At 39.4% G+C, this 20,049-nt stretch overlaps 2 protein-coding genes across 2 annotated transcripts; one reads left to right on the forward strand and one right to left on the reverse strand.

Annotated features, from left to right (window-relative positions):
• Window positions 1–1,122: 1,122 nt before the first annotated feature.
• Window positions 1,123–17,131, forward strand: LOC146680772 (protein EFR3 homolog B-like). The gene is made up of 23 exons (XM_085449930.1): window positions 1,123–1,326; window positions 1,836–2,165; window positions 5,795–5,871; window positions 6,039–6,166; window positions 6,477–6,627; window positions 7,140–7,261; window positions 7,623–7,772; window positions 8,114–8,209; window positions 8,631–8,709; window positions 9,462–9,597; window positions 9,675–9,827; window positions 9,941–10,052; window positions 10,173–10,224; window positions 11,833–12,005; window positions 12,555–12,630; window positions 12,909–13,070; window positions 13,225–13,356; window positions 13,473–13,540; window positions 14,241–14,374; window positions 15,893–15,984; window positions 16,060–16,108; window positions 16,378–16,484; window positions 16,675–17,131. The coding sequence occupies exons 2-23, from the start codon at window positions 1,880–1,882 to the stop codon at window positions 16,807–16,809; spliced, it is 2,670 nt and encodes an 889-aa protein (XP_085306056.1). The 5' UTR covers window positions 1,123–1,326; window positions 1,836–1,879; the 3' UTR covers window positions 16,810–17,131.
• Window positions 17,132–18,218: 1,087 nt separating this feature from the next.
• Window positions 18,219–19,783, reverse strand: LOC146680773 (pro-opiomelanocortin-like). The gene is made up of 3 exons (XM_085449949.1): window positions 19,691–19,783; window positions 18,956–19,076; window positions 18,219–18,854 (listed from the first exon to the last, which is right to left on the reverse strand). Exons 2-3 carry the CDS (start codon window positions 19,070–19,072, stop codon window positions 18,345–18,347), a joined length of 627 nt encoding a protein of 208 aa, XP_085306075.1. The 5' UTR covers window positions 19,073–19,076; window positions 19,691–19,783; the 3' UTR covers window positions 18,219–18,344.
• Between the last annotated feature and the right edge of the window lie 266 nt (window positions 19,784–20,049).

The raw sequence follows: 20,049 nt of genomic DNA on the forward strand, positions 1-20,049 counted from the left end.
GGTCTACCTCATAAATCCCTCCATAAATGGCAGTTAGTTCAAAATACAGCTGCTTGTATTATTTCCAGAACTAGATCCACTGAACATATAACACCTGTTCTTAAACAGCTCCATTGGCTCCCAATTCACCTCCGTGTCAATTTCAAGATCCTGCTTCTCACTTTCAAAGCGCTTCATAACCTTGTTCCTCCATATCTATCCGATCTTCTTCATACATACTCGCCCCTTCCTACACTCCGCTCTTCTTCAGCTTCCCTTCTGTCTGTTCCACCTGCTCGCCTGACTACCATTAGACTCAGAGCCTTTAGTTGTTCTGCCCCGAGACTTTGGAATGGACTTCCACTTGCTCTCCGGACCGTCTCACCACTTTTAAATCACGTCTCAAAACTCATCTATTTAGAATTGCATACACCTGATCTGTCTTAGGCCATTTTTACCTTGCTCAGTTTTTATATTTGTTTTTATATTTGTTTTTATACTTTTATGACTCTTTATGTCTTTTATCTTACCATGTTTGCTATATATACATTTTTCTTATGTTTTTATGGTATTGTTTACGTGTTACTGTAAGGTGACCTTGAGAGTGTGAAAGGCGCCTATAAATAAAATGTATTATTATTAATAGTAGTAGTAATACAAGGAAAACAGAGAAAACCCCAACAATAAAATGCTAATTTATTAGCCTTAATACAATTTAAACAGGGGTTATAAATAAACTCACCTCGTGTACAGCTGTTCTGAAGGAGGAAATTAGCTTTAGACATCAAAGACGCAGATAATAAACTCTCTGTTTAAAAGTCCTTGTAAACCATTTTCCTACACAACCCAGAATGCACCCTGACAGGTTGGTGGAAAACATCCACTCAGATTTTTTTTATTGCTGCTTTTATTGCATTAATCTTAATCAGACACCAGAGGGAGCCACTCCTACAGCCCAGCAGCATGCTGGGAAGAGGATTTCTCTCCTGGCTGAAAGAAGGATGAAGAAGAGGAGGGTGAGAGGCGCTTGTTTTTTCTTCCCTGCACAGCAATCGAAGAACGGCGTTTGTTTCACTTTTTAAAGTTTAAAATGATTGAAGTCATTAAAGTTCCTCAAACAGCTGGAGGTTTCAGGAAACTCCTCCTCCTTATCTTTCTCCTCCTCCTCCTCTTCCTGATGTGCTGTGATGTCAGAGGCGCTCCAGCATGCAGAGCCGGGTATCGATCGCTCTCATTGATTATTGACCGAGCCTGACGGGGAGCAGGGGCTCAACAGATGTTACATAAACAGTTGTTGAGCGTGTTGGAGGGAAACAGCTGCAAGAGAGCGACGCTGCAGACGAGCAGGTAGGACATCGCTTTTTATTTTACACTGCTGTCTTCATCATCATCTTCAGTAAAACTCACATGTGAAAACACTTCTTTTACACTCATCTACAGTAATGTGAAGCTAAAGTACAGTTAATAAATCAGCATTTATCATGAAATCCTCAATCAAAGCAGGACTTTTATTAATAATAAGTTTAAACACAGGACTTTTTGACCCATGTGTTATAATATAATACATATATAGGTAATGCTGTAAATACTAGTTAGTACATCTTTAATTTCTTTTCTTTGTGTTTTTTACTTAATTACCAAACCAAACGTTTGTGGGGAATAAATGGAAAATAATTGGGGTCAAGATTTTCAGGGACGCAAACTTTGATTGGTTCCCTCATGTTGGGCTCTGCTGAGGAAGTTGGTGTATCAGAGCTGCAGATCTGAAGGGGTTAAATTCAGAAGAATTTTAAGAGGCAGGCTTTTCATTTCAATCCGTGTTCTTATTTCCCTTCTCCACCTCTCCCCATCCACAGGTCTCCTCTCCTCTTCCTCAGGACCTCTTCTTTTTTCTCCAGAGATGCCAGGGACTCTTCCCAGGTTCCCCAGCTTGCCACGGGGGGTCACCATGCCAGCACTGCTGAACTCTTTGCCCCGAGGCATCAACCCTCCCAGTTTACCCAGAGGAATCACCATGCCCAGTATGCCCACTCTGCCCAGTTTACCCAGTATGCCCCGTGGCGTGACCATACCCAGCTTGCCCAGGGGGATGTCGCTGCCGAGGGCTGCCATGCCGGCCGTAACTGAGGCTCCAAGGCGGCTGCTGCAGGACTGCTGCTCTGTGCTGGACCACCAGACACCCGGAGGTAACGGATACAGCGAATACACTGGCTGCTTCACATTACGACTCCAACAATGTTTGTGAGGAAGACGTCTTTGAATCAAACAGATAAAGGATGGGTGTACTTTTAAATTCTTAAAACAGAAGCCAAAGCAGAAGTACCTTTAATTTTCTTATTAATATTCCCCATGACCTTGGTAAACACTTTCCTGATGTGTTTATACACTCAGTCCTTAGTTTTGGGTCTAACTAAATAAAAAAAATGAAGTCCACTGTGTAAACTTTGATCTCAATAGAATCAGGAAAGAGGAATAACTGGCTAACAACTTAAGACTTATGCAGGAGACTTAACTGGGATAAATAGATGCAGCCAAGCCTAACAAGAATAACATATAATATTAGGTTTAGTGCAAGTTATTGTTGATAAACAGAGCTTTTAAATTACATCCCACTGTGGACCAACAGTCTGTTGATAGCATTACTTTCATGGTCCAAAGTTCTGGAAATTAGATCATATAATATACAAGATCAGCCCAACTCCTGCTCCGACTCGACTTCGACATTTTGAATGAGCATCTAACACTTAATTATCTTTTCATATTTTTACTGAATATATGTGGATTTTTTTTTATCACACTAGATCTCAACACAACCCAATAAAACTACCATCAGACCGATTGTCTTTTTCAAAAGAGAAAAACATCAAATACTTTCTGTCCTAATACTGTCTTTTTCCCCCACATGGGCTCACTTATTAAGTCTAAAACATGTAAGCAACATTATATTAAACAGCCAGAAAGTGAGCGATAATTTAAGAGAAGAAGACAAATGAATGTCAGTTTCAGTTTTGTTCCCTTTCTGCAGTGAAAACAGAGCAGATGAATGTTTTCAGTTCTGCAGGTTTCTGATGTTTATTTTTTTCATTTTCGGTTGGAATGATGAATAAATCCAGAGCAGATTACAGAGCGCTGAGCTGCTGCACATGGCCCGGATCTCTCTCTCTCACTCACTCACACACACACACACACACACACACACACACACACACACACACACACACACACACACACACACACAGAAAAGTCTTTCAGGGTTAAGAGCCTGTGGGAGTATAAATACTACACTGTTAAATCTGTCTTATTTCATTTTAACAAACTCGTTAACAAACAGCATCTTTTTGTTTTATTTTAAATCTTTAATCTGGAGTTAAACAGCTAACATGCAAAAGCGTTTTCAACATTGTCCTCTGACACTTAATCTGACCATCGAGATACGAGCTTTATAACTGACGGTGAATGAAAGGAGGCGGGGCCACATCAGTGTGTATGTGTGTGGAGGATTAACCACAAGTGTGTGTGTGTGTGTGTGTGGTGTATGTGACAGTGTAGATGTGAGCTGAACGAGTCATCCTTATGTACGGTAAGAACAATTCTTTTTATTTATTAAGCCTTATCTCAAAATAAATAGAAATAGATTTAAAGATCAAACAGAGGCATAAATGAAGCTTCACTTAGTCCTGAAAAGATGTGCGACAGTTCACCTCTGCATCAGCTTCTCTCCTCAAATCTACCTGTTAGTCATGATGTCAATGTATTTTAAAGGGACAACTTACTGGATGTGTTTTTTTCTAGTTTAACAGTTTCAAACAAATGTTATGAAGGCAATAATAATAACATTAATAATAATAAAATTAATTACAGCTGCAAGCAGTGATAATTGGGCGTATCAAGGCACGCTGGGATTAAAGTGTTTCCTGTAGGCATGCGGATTTCTGATTGGCTGTTGCAGAAACGTAATGTTTATTACAAAAACTGTGTGACATTAAAGGAAAGCCTGCTAGTTGTTCATTGTGTTGCTGTGAATAATGTTAACATAGTGTCACAGCAGTACCTGATAGAGTCACGGCCTTTAATGTATTGATTGATGTTTTTGGACACGCCCCTCACAAACTGAGACCCCGATTTGAGCAAATTTTTGAAAAATTACTTTTTAAAATAGTATTCGATGTCATTAAAACAATTCTGTTTAGAAAAAGTGTTAACATACACTAGCTACCACTTCTTTTAAAGGTTTCTTGATTGCCATGGTGATGGCTCTCAGAAGAGTGTCTTTAACATGTTGGAAGTATGACCAAATTTCATACATGTACCTGAAACACGGCAGCAGGGCCCCTGTGTTGTATAATAAAATAGAGACATTTTCACAAATCACAAAGTGCAAAATTCTGAGCATGTTAAGCCAGTAGACTCCTTTTCTTCAATGCAGATAGAGTTTTTTCTTATTTTAAGTTGAATGAATGAACTACTGATTTGAGTCATTAAAAGTTGGTTCATTTTAATTTTGTGTGTGTTTCTTTTATTTAATTATCCCTAATACGTCAACTGTTTGTCAATTTATCAGTCAGGTTTTGCTGGCTGTAGTGTTTAATTTACTGAAGCCTAAAATATATTTGTGTTTATAATATCAAATAGTTCAAGAAAAGAGTCTTTGTTACTTTACTTAATTATGTGAGGATCCGTAATCATCTCTCAATGATCTGACAATGACCATTATTCTTATTATTCTTATTAACAAAACAAATAAAAACCAAACATACCACTCTCATGGGATTTATCATATCATATATTGTAACTAATAATTCATCTGAACAACAAAATAAACAGTAAAAAAAATACAATTTAAAACCAACTCATGAAAAAGCTCTCAGAAAAGTATGATCTGCTGGTTCTGCAGGGTCTGAAGGTCCAAGCATGCCACCTGTCCTGGTTTTTGAGACAGAACAGCATACTCGCAGTGACAGTGCGGATTCTTTAAGCTCTGCTAACTAAAAAACACAAACAATATAAACACATTACATAACAAACCACTGCAGGATTAAGATGTGTTCTCACTGCTGCATTGTGTGTGTGTGTGTGTGGTGTGTGCGTGCACTCGTAGGCCTGTTGTTGTGAGAACCACATCTTTTTGCAGAGTCTTCACTTTAGGACAGTTTGGTTTACAGATTCAGGTTTGAATCAGGTTTATGTTCAGTGTGTCATTCAGGGGCCTCGTAAAGTCAGGAAGACGAGCGTTTGTGTGTTGTGCTGGCAGCTGACCAGTGGCAGATCTCTTGTCTCCTTTAATCCCCCAAAAGCCGTGACGCCGAACATGGAGAGAGATGAAAATCAAAGAAAATCTATAAACGTCCAGTACAATCCATAAACTCGACTGCCCACTTTAGGCTGTTACAAACATTTTTTAAAAACTCACTACTGAAAACAGGTTTTTATTATAATTCAACCTGCTTTATAACATTTTAAAGAGTTTTTGTGTCTTTCTGTATTTAGTATATTATATATTTACAAACTAATGAAATTACAAAAATTACTCCACAGTTTTCTAGCTCCAACAGAGGCTGAATGTTATTATTATTAACTATCAAAAACAATGGAAAAGAAAAAATTCTCAATTTCAGAATTCCTAAAAAAAGTCCATTCCTTAATAACTCCTAAAAATTGTGACTATTTTAAATCAGAGATCAACATTTTAATTTATTAAAATTATTAGAGGACATTTTAAATATGGAAATGTTTCTCTGAAGCCTGCTGTGTTTCAGACTTTGTTTCAAATACATTGTAACTGAAGGGGGAAATTGAAACGTGTCTCTGTGTTCAGGGCTGTGTGGTTGCTGCTGGGCCCTTCGGCCACGCTACAAGCGGCTGGTCGACAACATTTTCCCAGAAGACCCTGAGGTAAACACCTGTACATCTACACCGCACAGTCTTTACATTTATTTTAGTGCTTCAGTATCAAATGTAATCAAAATCCAAAAATGTCATCTTTATTTCACATATTCATGAAGTTTCAATAAGCTACACAGTAACAACATCTCTGTGTGTATTTGTGTGTGTGCGATCAGGAAGGGCTGGTGAAAGCCAACATGGAGAAGTTGACCTTCTTCGCTCTGTCTGCTCCGGAGAAGCTCGACCGCATTGCTGCGTACCTGTCAGAGCGTCTGACCAGAGAGCTGAACCGCCACCGCTACGGGTCAGTACACACAAACACACTAAAGCCCACACAGATGGCCTTAAAATCATTATGCTAACTGGCAGCTTAAATGAATAAAATTCTACTTAAAAATCATTGAAAAAAGACATTCAGAAGTCAGGATCTAGAGTATCCCTGTAAAGCAATCAGCAGTTCAGGTCTTTTAAGTATTTAAGATCTTTTAAGTATTACAAGCTTCACACTTCTCTGAAATCAGCCCACCATCTCTAGAGGAGTGACTGATCTCAGGGGTTTAAAATATGACACACATGTTTAACAGCAATGGGATTTTTTTTCCCGCCCCTCTCAGGTATGTGTGCATAGCGATGGAGGCGATGGAGCAGCTGTTGCTTGCATGTCACTGTCAGAGCATCAACCTGCTGGTGGAGAGTTTTCTCAGCACACTGCGTCTACTGCTGGAGGCTGACAAACCACACCTCCACATACTCGCCACCAACTCTGTATGTAACACCCTGCAACAGTGGACAGCATTTAAAAGCTTTGAGATCTTGGTAAAGTGTTCATGGGTTTGCAGTAAAGGAAACATTTACTAATCACAAGCTGCAGTAGTGATGTTAATTTGTTAATGGTTATTTGTTCATTTGACCATTCACCAGTCTTTTAACATTCATTAAGTTTCATGTATTATGAGGAACTGCAAGCATTTCATCTAATGAAGGAATGTAAAATCTCTTAATGAATTTTACAAAGTAGAAGTTGTATCACAGTAGGAATGTTTCTCGGAACTGTCAATTAAAAGGTTAATTAATTATCCATAAGTTTAATTAATTTATTTGTTTTTTAAGTAGATCTAAGTTCAAATTAAAGGGCAAACTATAAGTAAAATTTACATTTGAAATTTCTTTTAATACTCAAAATTGAGCAGTTTTACTTCTGCTTCTAAATTTGTCATGTGTAGTTGCTTTTCAGTGTGTTTTGATGGATTAAGAGGCTCATTTTGTGTGTTGCGTAGTTTGTAAAGTTTGCAAACATCGAGGAGGACACACCGTCATATCACCGGAGCTACGATTTCTTCGTGTCTCGCTTCAGTGAGATGTGTCACTCTGATCACGAAGACCTTGACACCAGAAACAAGTCAGTTCTGAGGTTTAACTTTGACTTGATACGAACTCACAGACATTATTTAAGAAGGGTATACAATTGTGAGTGCCAGAACACAAATAATCAACAATTTTAGTAATCAACCATTTGATTAGATATGTAAGCATCCTCAGGTTATGCCTTTTCATATGTTAAATTTTTTTTTATATCAGCAAATTATTGAATAGTATTGATGATTCATGCACGTTTCTCTCTGTATAAGAGGAATATTGTGGAATAATCCAAAATTATGAACATAAAACAAACATCAAAACAAAACTCAGCTCCAGAGTCTGGAGATGAACGTGTACTTAGTGTGTTTGTGGGTAAACTTATGAAGTTTGTGTGTGTTTAGGATCCGTGTGTCGGGGATCCGCGGGCTGCAGGGCGTGGTGAGGAAGACGGTAGACGATGAGTTGCAGGTGAACATCTGGGAGCCGCGTCACATGGAGCAGATTGTCCCTGCCCTGCTGGTCAATCTGCAGCAACACTCACAAAACGACAGGTATAGACATGTATTAATGTTAACACTCTCGTACACCTACACGTTTTACTGCTAGATAAATAAAGTGACATCTGTGTTTAGGATTATATTTAAAAGCACTGCCGTTGGTTCCCACATTCAGCTGGTGACATTCTGTTCTAAACATCAGCTAATTTTGAGATTTTGTAAAATTGATAAGAAATTTAATACGTTTGCTATGCTGTTTATGGTGCTGTTAAATCATGTGGTCAAATAAAACAAAGCCAAAAGTCACTGAAAGTACATTTAAACAGTTAAATTACTCAGAATATTGTATGAGATTTGGTTAGTGGCTTGTTTTCAGCATTTCCCTCTTTGTTCAGCGGATCTCCAGCAGAGCAGACAGAGGTTTGTTTCAGGGAGCTGCTGTGCCGAGCTGCTTATGGACACATTAACAACGCTATCAAACCAGTACTCATGTAAGATATACACTATATTTATAGCACAATAGTAGTATTACTCCTTACGAAAGCAGAGTGCTTTATATTAAGTACACAGAAACAGATTAACAAAGATTTAATAATTTCTTTGAAGTATGGAGTCAAAACATCAAACACTCAATCAAAATAGATAGAAAGAAAGTATCTAACTTCCTTCGACTCTATCTGCTGATATTTACACATATTCATATATAATACTGTTGGACTCTTTGAAGTTCAAAATGATGCTTATTTATCTTGCACATACCTTCATGCTCAACCTCTGTTTATTGTTTATTCTGAGTAGCTGTACTAATAGAGGTCAAAATCAGTAGTAGCAGCAGTATTTATTTAGTTTCTAGTATATATGATATGCTATAATAATAAATCATTACATACAGATTGCTGGACTGTCTTTCAGGCACCTGGACAGTCACAGTCTTTGGCAGGGACGAGGGTTTGCTGTTCAGTGTTTTCAGATCATCATGTACTCTATTCAGGTTTGTTATTACACTGATAATCCTGTATATACTGCACTATAGTAATAGTTGTCATTTCATACAGCAAGTTAAATTAATACATTTAAATTACCTCAGCTTGAAAGTAACATATATTTAAATGCCCTTCAAAGGAACTTAAAGGAAATACTCTTTGACTGTAAATTTAAATATGTATCTGTAGAAAGAATGAACTTACTTATTTTAACTGTGTGTACTTAATTTGAGTACTTTAGGACGTGCTTTAGCTTAAACATAATTACTTTATTCAGTTTAGTTTTGTAAATGTATGATAACATCATTTTAAATCAAATTTAACTGCTGTTATATTTATGTAACAATAATGTCAACTTAATTATGTTAATTTCTTTCTTAATTATTAGAAAGTATTGTAGTATTTAATATTATAGTTTAAGTATTGAAAAATAAGAATAACAAGTTTAACCTAAGATTAACTTAACAAAATGCATTTGTTTAAGCATTTAAGCACAATTACTTAATCTTAATCTTACTGTAGAGTAACTGAAAGTTAATTTAAATGTATTTTCAACATAGTTAAATCTACAAAGTTGAACTAATAATTATTATTTTAAGTACAAAATGTGGGAAATAAATAATAATAAACACTGCTAATGGTACATTCCTTTTACTCATCCTACATTTACCTCTAAAGCACTTAACTGTCCCCAGCTGTAGTGGCTATATTACGTGTCACTCCACCTGTTATTCTGTAACTGAATTGAACTCTTGGTCAGTCCCAGCACTCCCATCTGGTCATCCAGCAGCTGTTGGGTCACCTGGATGCCAACAGCAGGAGTCCAGCTTCAGTCAGAGCTGGGATTGTGGAGGTCCTGTCTGAAGCAGCCGTTATAGAAGCGACTGGATCTGTCGGTGAGCCTCCAGCTCACACACACATCTGTTTATATATACACAGAAATGCTTAATGTTACTTATACTGTACTCTGCAGGTCCCACAGTGTTGGAGGTGTTCAACACGTTACTGCGACAGCTCAGGCAGAGCGTGGACTACCAGCTGACTGGTTACTATGACAATGGTGGTAAACATAAAACCAGCTCGATTGAAGAGAAAAAACTGCAGGACGCCGTCATTAAAACTATTGGTGTGTTCATGGTGGTATTTTAGCACTTTTTTGCATTAAAGGTGACAAACTTTTCTTTGTACTTTTCATTTTATTTACTTCATTTGAGCTGATGTTACCTCATGACATTTCAGGATCCTTTGCCAACACACTGCCTATTTACCAGAGGTCAGAGGTCATGCTGTTCATCATGGGGAAGATTCCTGTTCCTGGTATCTACCCAGCCTTGGGTTCACCCAACTCCGGGTACCATTCACATTAACTTTCTGTGCTCTCTATTGCTTGTAGTTAACACTGTACTCACCTAGTATTTGACAAAATACTTGTAAAACACCTTAATTTTGTGAAATAATATTCTTGACTCAGGTTTGAAGGCAGCAGGATGATACAGGTGATGCTGCTGAAGTCTCTCCTACAGGTGAGGTCTCTTTAAAACCCTCCAGCTCTGCTCTTACCTTTTGAAAGCACACAGTTAAAATGATAAAGGAAAACCTGGAGAGTCGGTGAAGTGCAAATTTACAGTGGATTTTGAGATAATCAAAATGAAATGGTGTTTTGTTTATTGGTTTATCAGATAAACAGCAGTTGATTCTACACTCGCTGATTAAAGTCGTATGACTGAATAAAGCTGAATAACGTATGTCTCCAACAGTTGATTCTGTTCATCTGGACGTAGTGTTTTGTGGGAGAAACGTTTCGTCACTCATCCAAGTGACTTCTTCAGTCTCAGCTGACTGCAGGTTTCTCTAATCTTATAAACAGTACATTTGCATAATGACTGAAACCAGCCCACTGAAGGAACAATGGGCTGGAAGGTCAGTTCCTTAATCTTAACTATGCAAATTCTCATGACCATTGATCAATTGACCACTGACCAAAACCCACTGATCAATGGCCATGAGTACCATTCACAGAGAGTTGGGGAATGGCTACAATCACAGCATTGTAAGATGGTGAAAGATGTACCCTTAGGCCCCCTCCTCGATTCAGAGATGGTCTTTCCCTTTTCACGTAAATGGCCTCCTTGACTCCGCACTCAAACCAGCGTTCCTCCCTGTCCAGGATGTGTACATCCTCATCATTGAAAGAGTGTCCACTGGCCTGTAGGTGTGAACAGACTGCAGAGTCCTGGCCTGACAAGGTAGCTCTTCTGTGTTGTGCCATCCGCTTCGCCAGAGGTTGTTTGGTTTCCCTGATGTATAAATCCTGGCAATCCTCCTGGCACTTAACAGCGTGCACTATGTTACTCTGTTTGTGTCAGGGACTCGATCCTTGGGATGGACCAATTTTTAGCACAGCGTGTTTTGGGGTTTAAAAGCCACAGACACCCGGTGTTTAGAAAAAATGCGTCTCAGCTGTTCTGATACTCCTGACACTTATGGGATCACTACATGTTTTCGCTTAGGCAGCGGTTGTCCTTCTCTCCTAGATCGGCTGGAGCTTTCTTTTGGCGCCTTCCCAGCTTTGACAAAAGTCCAGATGGGATAACCACATTTACTCAGGGCCTTTTTGATGTGCTGTTCTTCTGCCTCCCTGGACACTGTGTCTGTGGGGATGGTGAGATTTGATTTTCACCCAGGTGTCATCCACATATCTGAACCAATGGCTTGGTGGTGTTCCAGGGTAGGATCGCAAAGCCCTCTTTTCCACTTCTTCCATGTACAAATTGGCCATGATAGGTGAAACTGGGGAGCCCATGGCACACCCATGTTTCTGCCTGTGGAACTGACCCTTGTATGTGAAGTAGGTGGAATGAAGACACAGTTCCAAAAGCAAACACACTTGGTCGATGCTGAGAGTGGTCCTCCCACAAAACGCTACGTCCAGATGAACAGAATCAACTTTTGGAGATTTACTTACCTGGATGATTGAGCATGCATCAAGATGAATAACGTATGGTTCAAATAAATCAGAATTTACAGCACTTGAGGCTCATCTTTGTAATCTTTGAAGCTGTATTCATGCAAGCTTAAATAACATTTTCCTGTCAGTCTGACATGCTCGCTGTCCCTCCTCTGTGCCTCAGGTGTCAGAGCATTACGAAAGTAGCAACCTGCTGACGGCGCTGCCCTCGTCTTTCCTGGAGCCTCTGCTGTCCTTCACGCTGATGGAGGATCCGGAGATCCGCCTGCTTGTTCTGTCCATCCTCACCTCGCTCATTGACAGACGCCACAACGCCTCCCGGCTCACCACAGCCAGGTCACACTTCCACAGAGACAACACCACTACTACCAGAGACTAATGACCCATGTGGAGAATAATGAGTTGTAAAGAGCTCCACCCTGTGGCAGGGGGATGTCACTGCAGACCTGCTGATTGTCTTTAGCTTGTGATGAACATAATGTAAATACTTCCACTTTTCTCTCATTAAAAGATGATCTGCAATAATCCTTTTAAAGGAGGATCACATAGCATTGTTGGTCATTCTAAAAAGGTTGGAGGCGTTTCAGATTATTTAAACAAAGATACTGCTTTACACACATTTTTACAACAGGCTTGAAAGAATCTGTGAATCTGCCTTATAAGACTGTTGTTCAGTCTCTACCTTAAATTCAAAATTAAAGTCATGGCCAGATGCATTTTATTTAAAGTGCTCCTATGGTTCCCTCATCCATAGAGCCCGCATGGCTGTTCATTTTGATCCTACCATTGTGGATTTATTATAGCAGAAAACTGAAAAATAGCATTTGTCTAAAGGCGTGAACTGACCTGTTGAGGATCGATAAGTTATTGGTTATGTGTCTACAGTGTGGCATTTGATGTCTCATCCTTGGAAATGAAAGAGGACAGATGCTCTCGACAGGACAACCTGTTCATGAGGAAGGTAAGCTCACATCATCAGAGACACCACGAATGATGTCACTAGTTCGGAGGTTCGAGGTTGGAAGAATTTATTTCAGAGATTTACACCAAGATTTGATCAGATGGCTTTTAAAGGCAGGGATAAAACGGGTGGTCTTAAGTGTACATCATGATATTTCAAATTCAAATTTTCAAATTCAAATTTTATTTGTCACTTACACAGTTATACACAGTACGATATGTAGTGAAATGCTTGGACATATTTGCACATTTCAGCATGATGTGTTTGTGTTCATGCAGCATGCTCAGCGTCTCTACAGACACGTCTACCTGGCCTCTAGGGAGGAGAACAGTGGACGCAGCCACTACCAAGCCCTCTTCACCCTATTGGCTGTTCTAAGTGTGGAACTGGCCAATGAGGAGGTTGTGGTGGATCTAATTCGACTGATCCTGGCTCTGCAGGTAGGCAGAACCTCTGTGATATGATTTAAAGGCCCATGTAGGGGCAAAGCTTAGTTTATTAATGTTGCAGTGTGTGGTGTTTACAATAAACAATAAATAAAATAGCACATTGCTTCTTCCTCTCCCTTTAACTTTCCTGTGATTTGCTGCACAGGAGATGACTCTTTCCAATCAGGAGTGTTTGTCAGTGTTTAATCGCTGTGGGATCCACGCCCTCTGCGCCGCCTTCCTCAACCTGCTGTCACAACTTGGCCCGCCTCCAACACTCCACCAGCACATCACTCAGGTGAAGTCGGTGTAAGTGTGTGTGTGTGTGTGTGTGTGTGTGTGAGAGACAACATGAGAAACAAAGGTGTTTGTTAGCACAACATCACAGACTGTGTGTTTGTTTTGGATCTTCAGGTGATAGAAAGTCGACAGAAGGATGCTCCTCACCTGCTGCCCGAAGTCATGTTTTGTGACAAACCCAGGTAGAGCGAGAGGCGCACTAATTGATTGTATTAAAACATTATAAAATTTAAAACTTTAGTTAGAAATAAGAGTAGAAATTCAACCAGACACCCACATATTTACATAATCGAAAAGCAGAATAAATATTGCCAGGTTAGCCCCATTTTAAAGTTAAAAAACAAATAAAATATAGTATTTTATGTTATTGAGTTATGTAATTACACTTTACTAAAGTGTTGAAACTCTAGTAGAAAAAGCATAAAAACATCAACTATTAAACAGTACCATGCTGACCTTATATTGTTCTCAATATTCTTAATAATATGCTTGTTATGGTTGATTCTGGTAACTCGCAGTATAGACAAAATCAATCCAATCAATCATGCAACTAGTCAGCTCACGACTGTGGCAACTGATCCGCTGCAAGCCGTGGGGTTGCCAAGTGCTGAGGCAAACAGTATGTAAACGTCACTCTGCTCACTCAGTAACTGCAGGGCTCCTAGCATTAGCATCACCACAAAAGTGTACACCAAGGGCTTCATAGCACAGGTTTCTGTTGTCAAGCGGCTCCTGTAGGTGTAGTGTGCAGGTGGCCCAGTTCTTCTGTCCAATGTACATTTATACAGATTCAATTGTTTAGCTTGGTTGTACCTCAGCTTTGTTTGTCTAGCACCAGGATTTTTAAAGTCTTGGTGTTATAACTTTGTGTGTGTGTATCAGACTCCCAGAAGGTGAGCTGAAGGTGGATGAAGCTTTGCTGTTCATCCAATCAAAGATCTGCGAGGCCCTGGCAGGAAGCAGCTACAGCGCACACTGTGAACGCTTCAACACACCGTACACACCTCAGTTAACAGGTACTCAAACTAGGGTGACCAACCATCCTCTTTTCCCCAGACATGTGAACTTTTCACGTTCTGTTCGGGGCATCCGGGGGGATTTTCAAGATGGATGAAAATGTCTGGGTTTTCCTATAGGCCTATAGAGGACCCATATGTGCAACGTCATCCTTGAACTGCTGTGTTGTAAGTGGTTGTTCCGTGCTCACAGACGGGACAGAGTGCAGAGCGGCGTGTTGAAAAGATGCCAAAAGATGCCAAAGTGCAAGTGCATATTTTCAGACAAACTGCAAAAGAAATTTCCCTCGTATCATAAATGGGAGGCGTAGTGCACTGTGTGCAGAGCTGGCACTTACGTTTGTGTGTCTAACAAAGGTGCCGGAGATCTTGTTGCTTACATGGACACAGAAAAACATAAAAAGGCTGTGCGAGGCGAAAATTCATCTAGTAAGTTGACTGAGTTCTTTGTTACACCTGGGAAAAACGAGGATGCTGTTGTATCTGCAGCAGAAGGTGCACTGGCATTTCATACTATGAAGCATCACAGTAGTTACAGATCCATGGATTGCACTAGTGTGTTGCTTAAAAAAAAAAAAAAAAAAAAAGCATTTCCAGACTTTAACACAGCTAAAAAGTTCAGCAGTGCCTGCCAGCTATTGTCAATGGTGTGATAGTGCTGGATTCAGTGGAAGTCACTCTTGAAGCTCTTTCTCAGACTTAAGTAACCAAGGAACAGAGAAAATATTCCCAATCATACTTCGACTGGAAGAATGGTGGCGTGCAAACAAAATTAATTGAAGTTAGAAATGTCAAATGAGACAGCAGAAACCACTGCACAACACCTTACTGGTACCTCACTGGTAATTTTTCTTATACAGATGAGGCATTATTTCTGTAACATTATTTAATTCCAGAGGTTTTTAAGTTATTTTCTTTTGCGCTTGTTGACTTGTAAAAGCCTATAAAACATTTTTGATTTCAACATTTATTAACAGAGAAGGCATCTTTTAAATATGTTAAAAAATACTTTAAACAAACAGTATTATTAAAATTCTTCATGACTGGGCCAAGTGTCCTCTTTTTTGGAAATCAAAATATGGTCACCCTAACTCAAACACACCCTTAATATTAAATCAATTTATCAAAGACCCAAAGCTTCACACTGGGTTTTTATTTATGTCATTTTATGTAATTTAGACTTTGTGTTTGGTAGTAAGTAGTATATACCATACTCAGTGTAATAATATATAAAAGTAAGTAGAAAGTAAAAGCAAGTAAGTAAAGTTTAAGTAGAACTGTCTTGAACAATAGTAGTTACACAGTACTTAACAATGATTGTTCAAGATCCCAGTATGGACTGTAAATAAGAACAAACGATCTAAAGCATTGTTGAGAAGCTGATGGTAATGTTTCTCAAAAACTGCAGGTAAATATTTAATAGCAGTGGGTTTGAGGGTCCACTTTAGCAGCAGTATGAGTGCACTGATAGAGGCCCCAGTCTCGTAGAATTCAGACTGAATTACTGTTTTATTGTAGAAGAGGATCGTCTGTCTAAGAGGAAGAGCATTGGAGACGCCGTCTCTCTGCAGGTGGACATGGACCTTCCGTTCTGTCCTGATACACCACAGGTACCCATCTGCTGAATGTACCTGTCCTTTTGTCCATCGCGCTGTTTTTGTGTCTGATCATATCTCTGTGTGCAGAAACCTCAGACTGAGCAGATCACTTTTGAGACGCTGAAGAACGCCATCGGTAGGCCATCGATTTCAAATCAATAGTTTCACATGATTTACTTGTGAACATCTAGGAAATATTCTTCAAATTGTCCCCTTCAGCGTATAGTGACAATGACTTATTTTGTATAATTTTATTTTCATTAAAATTAGAATTTTAACAATAAAAAAACGCCCATTTAATTTAAGCCACGTAAGTGAAACTATTAACAGCGAAATTCAAAGTGAAGCACTGGGTTAGCGTCAACAAAGAAGATCTGTCTTTGATCTGGTTTTTCTTTCTGTCAGAGGACAGAGGCGTGGTCGAGGAAGAGGAGAGGAGGAAGCGGATGGAGGTGGTGGAGAGGTTTCAGACAGCTCCCTTTGAGGAAATTGCTGCCCAGTGTGGAGCCAGGGTGAGCAGCTTATTGTACTCTAACAAAGCAGCTGAAAGCACCACACCCACGCCATCGATGTGATTCTCAGCCAATAAGAGCTCACTTTAGTTTAGTAAAGTTGTTAAAAAAATTTTCATCTAGATGAAATGATCTGTCTTGATGTGATTAAAACTGTTTTTTAAAATAATGCCTTTATTTGTCTCTCCAGACATCGTTGCTTCAGTCCAAACTCAATCAGGTCTTTGAACTCATCATACGTCCTCCTCCTTCTCCCTCTGGACATTCGGCACCTCGATCGACTCCGGTCTATGAGATGAAGTTTCCTGACCTCTGTGTCTATTAAAGACATTCAGCAGCAACCTCGTGATGATGTTGAAGCACTTTGTTTGGTAAAGAAACGAATCAGTGGCTGTGAGGGAAAGAGTTTTACATTTTAGTGATTTAGTGTGGCTGTTTCCTTTATAGCTGTCAGATTTGATCTTTTTGTATTAGAAATGGACTGACTCAGTGTTTGACTTCATATTTCCCAGTCTGCCCTACTGTTTGATCCTCCAGTCATGAGGTGCATCTGTACACAAGTATTGTTAATGGTTAAATGATGCTGCACTAAATAAATAGTACATGTTAATTTTATCGTCTCATCTTATTCACACACAGCAGACCTCTCGCTGTGACAAGCAACAGTTTGTTTTCATTTTCATTTTCATTTGTGCAGCCCTGCCTTATTTTGAAGGTTCACACACAATTGATTTGTTTTTTTCTGTGAACCAAGGCTCCTACTGTAGCAGTATTGAGTCATAGACTTGTTTATGTAGTTATAAATGTTATACTTTACCTAAAAATGTACGTACAGGTTGTTCTGAGGACAATAGCTGTTTGTTTTTTTTTAGATTAGTTCAGTGATTCGTATTTCTTCCATGACGCTACATGCTCTTTTTTTTAGCACTTACCTTTTCTTTACTTTTTTCTGGCCCAATACTTTATATTGGTCATTACGTATTAGTTTAGGAGTTTTGTTTAATGTGGATTTTTTCTTAGCAACCTTTTATTTTTTTATGATTTCACTTTCTTTCTTACCTAGTCTTCTTCTTCTTCTTCTCCTTCTTCTTCTTCTTCTTATTATTAGCCCTTTAGAGCTTAAACCATGTAGTAATTGACAGAAAATGCAGTTACCATAGGGCGGGCTGGGGTATACCCTGTACAGGTTGCCAGTGTCTCACAGGTCTAAAGCTGCTACATATTTGCTCTGGCATTTTTATTTTTTACAATATATTGCTTAAAAATGTTTAATTGATTTTGTTATTTTGGGGGAAAAAAATCCCACTGATCATAAAGGGTTAGTCCCACCATTGTAAGTTCCTGCTTATTTTATGAGCTCACTTTATTCTGCTTGATGGACACTCCTCCTTTTCAAGACTGACATGTAAAGACTTTTCACATAGAGCATTTTCACCTATTTCAACAACTGACTTCTATTAAGATTTATCGCTGTTGTTACTCCTTCTTTGAGGAACTCAAAGTGAAGTTTGTTATTGTGGATGTGGATCACAGGTAGCAGGTGTCTGGTGTAGATGTGCATGTGTTCTGGATTCATGCATTTGTGTAGAGAAAAGATGTATCTTGTTTTGCTTGCAAATAACTTTTTATAACTCATTTAATAATTAAAGTTATTTACATATATCAATACATATCAAAACATCTTTCTCAGACTCTTCCCCTCTCCATCACTCAATCAGGATCATGTAACAGATGGCAGTTTCAGAGCTTTTTTATTGGTCACTCTGTTAATGGGAACTCTTTGGTGTCTAATTGCCTTGGAAAACGTTTCCTCCTCCTGTCACTCCTCTCTCCACTGCCTCATCCTCTTCTCGTCTGGTCTCACTTCTGCTGCTGTCCTTCTTTGTTGATGACGTTCTTGAAGAGCGTCAGCAGTGGCCTCTGGCTGTGCTCGTCCCAGCTCTTCATGAAGCCACCGTAGCGTTTGCTGGTTGGCGGGCCGCTCCAGCGGAAGTGCTTCATCTTATACGAGCCGTCTTTCTTCTCCTGCACCCCGTTCAGGAGCTGCTGCTCCTCCTTCGCCTCCTCGACCATCTCCTGAGCCTTCTCTCCTTCCTCTGCCAGCAGCTGATTGGTAAGCTCTCGTCTCCTCATCTCTTCGGGGAAAACTTCAGCAGACTCCTCCGCCACGCCGTTGGAGGTGTACACTTTGACGGGGCGGCGTTTTCGGCCAACGGGCTTCCCCCAGCGGAAGTGCTCCATTGAGTAGGAGCGCTTGGCCTGAGAAGAAAGTGAGGAGGCGTCTGATGGGACAGCGGGCTGGAGGTGGGCGTTGCCGGGGATGACAGGGGTCTCGGCGGTGAGGTCAGAGTGACAGAGCTGGATGCACTCCTGCAGGAGAGAAAGAGAAGAAAACGTGAGCTTCTGGGTAAAAAAAAAGAAGAACCTCCCATTAAATCAGGTCTGAGTGAACAGTGTGTTTGTGCGTTTACCATCATGTTGCTCTCAGAGCTGAGCTCCTGGCAGCTCGGATGCTCCCAGCACTGGCTGACTACTTCTCTGGCCCCGCCCACTACCACTAATGCCACCAAAAGCCACATAGGACACATCCTCCTGTTGACCAATCAGAGAAAAGCACAGACAGAATGTTAAAAAAACCCTCATGTATACATTTTTTTGTTTCATTTTTGATTTGACATATTTTTATTTAATTTATGTTACATTAACACTACATATATAACCATAATGTGACTTACAGAGTAGGTATACAAAACAGATATCACTGTGAAATTGATCAAATAAATAAATACATCCCATGTACATAAAAAAAAATCATAATAAAAGGCATGAAAGTACCTGTAATCTCTTTAGCAAAATACATTATATTGGGTTAAACAACACATTACCATTGACTTTATATAAACTTATGCAAAGTTACATTAAGTTTATATTTTGTTGATGCCAAATCCTTGTTGTCAGTTCTGAGATGAAGCAAATGTCTTTTTCTCACAATTTATCTTAAAATATATTACTCAGTATTTGTTTTAATTTATTTTTTTTAGATCCAAGTCTAATAGAATTGAGTCAATCATTAGAAATTCATCATCTGTGAAGAACTAAAAAGTAAAAGTTAAAAAATGTAACAATAAGTGATTTTCAAGCATTTTAAGCACTTATTAATTTTAATATCATTATAAAAAGTTATTAAAGAAAATGATGATTCTCACCACACTTTTCTGCACCTCTTCGTCCTCTTATTGCTGGTGTTTTCCCGTCACTCGGCCGCTGGATGGAGGTTTTTAGCTGTTGCTCTCTCCTCTTCTGTCGCTTTGACCAGCCGACTGATTTTTATATCCTGCCAGCCAAGGACACGTGCATGCAGATAACGTCATCACCAGCATTTGCTCCTGCTCGCAAACGTGGACTGTTTCTAGAAAACGGACAATTCCATGTTTTCCCGCCTCCTCCTTCCTCCACATCAACCTCTCCTGCCCCTCAAATATTCACATTTTATATGGAGAAACTGTTTTAACTTCGTAACCTCAGCTCTTCATTCTTTTTCAGGTTTAAATCTTCCTTTTGTGAG

This window comes from Copadichromis virginalis, linkage group LG23 (assembly GCF_057382275.1).
Source record: "Copadichromis virginalis isolate Kocher_CV1m ecotype Utaka linkage group LG23, C_Virginalis_male_GT1.1, whole genome shotgun sequence".
Classification (NCBI taxonomy): Eukaryota; Metazoa; Chordata; class Actinopteri; order Cichliformes; family Cichlidae; genus Copadichromis; species Copadichromis virginalis.

Coding starts and splice junctions, on each gene's coding strand:
- LOC146680772 (XM_085449930.1), top strand. CDS start 1,880: ATGCCAGGGACTCTTCCCAGGTTCCCCAGCTTGCCACGGGGGGTCACC. Junction 7,773..8,113: donor CAACACTCACAAAACGACAG/GTATAGACATGT, acceptor CTCTTTGTTCAG/CGGATCTCCAGCAGAGCAGA. Junction 12,631..12,908: donor ACAACCTGTTCATGAGGAAG/GTAAGCTCACAT, acceptor GTGTTCATGCAG/CATGCTCAGCGTCTCTACAG.
- LOC146680773 (XM_085449949.1), bottom strand. CDS start 19,072: ATGTGTCCTATGTGGCTTTTGGTGGCATTAGTGGTAGTGGGCGGGGCC. Junction 18,855..18,955: donor GCTCTGAGAGCAACATGATG/GTAAACGCACAA, acceptor TCTCTCCTGCAG/GAGTGCATCCAGCTCTGTCA.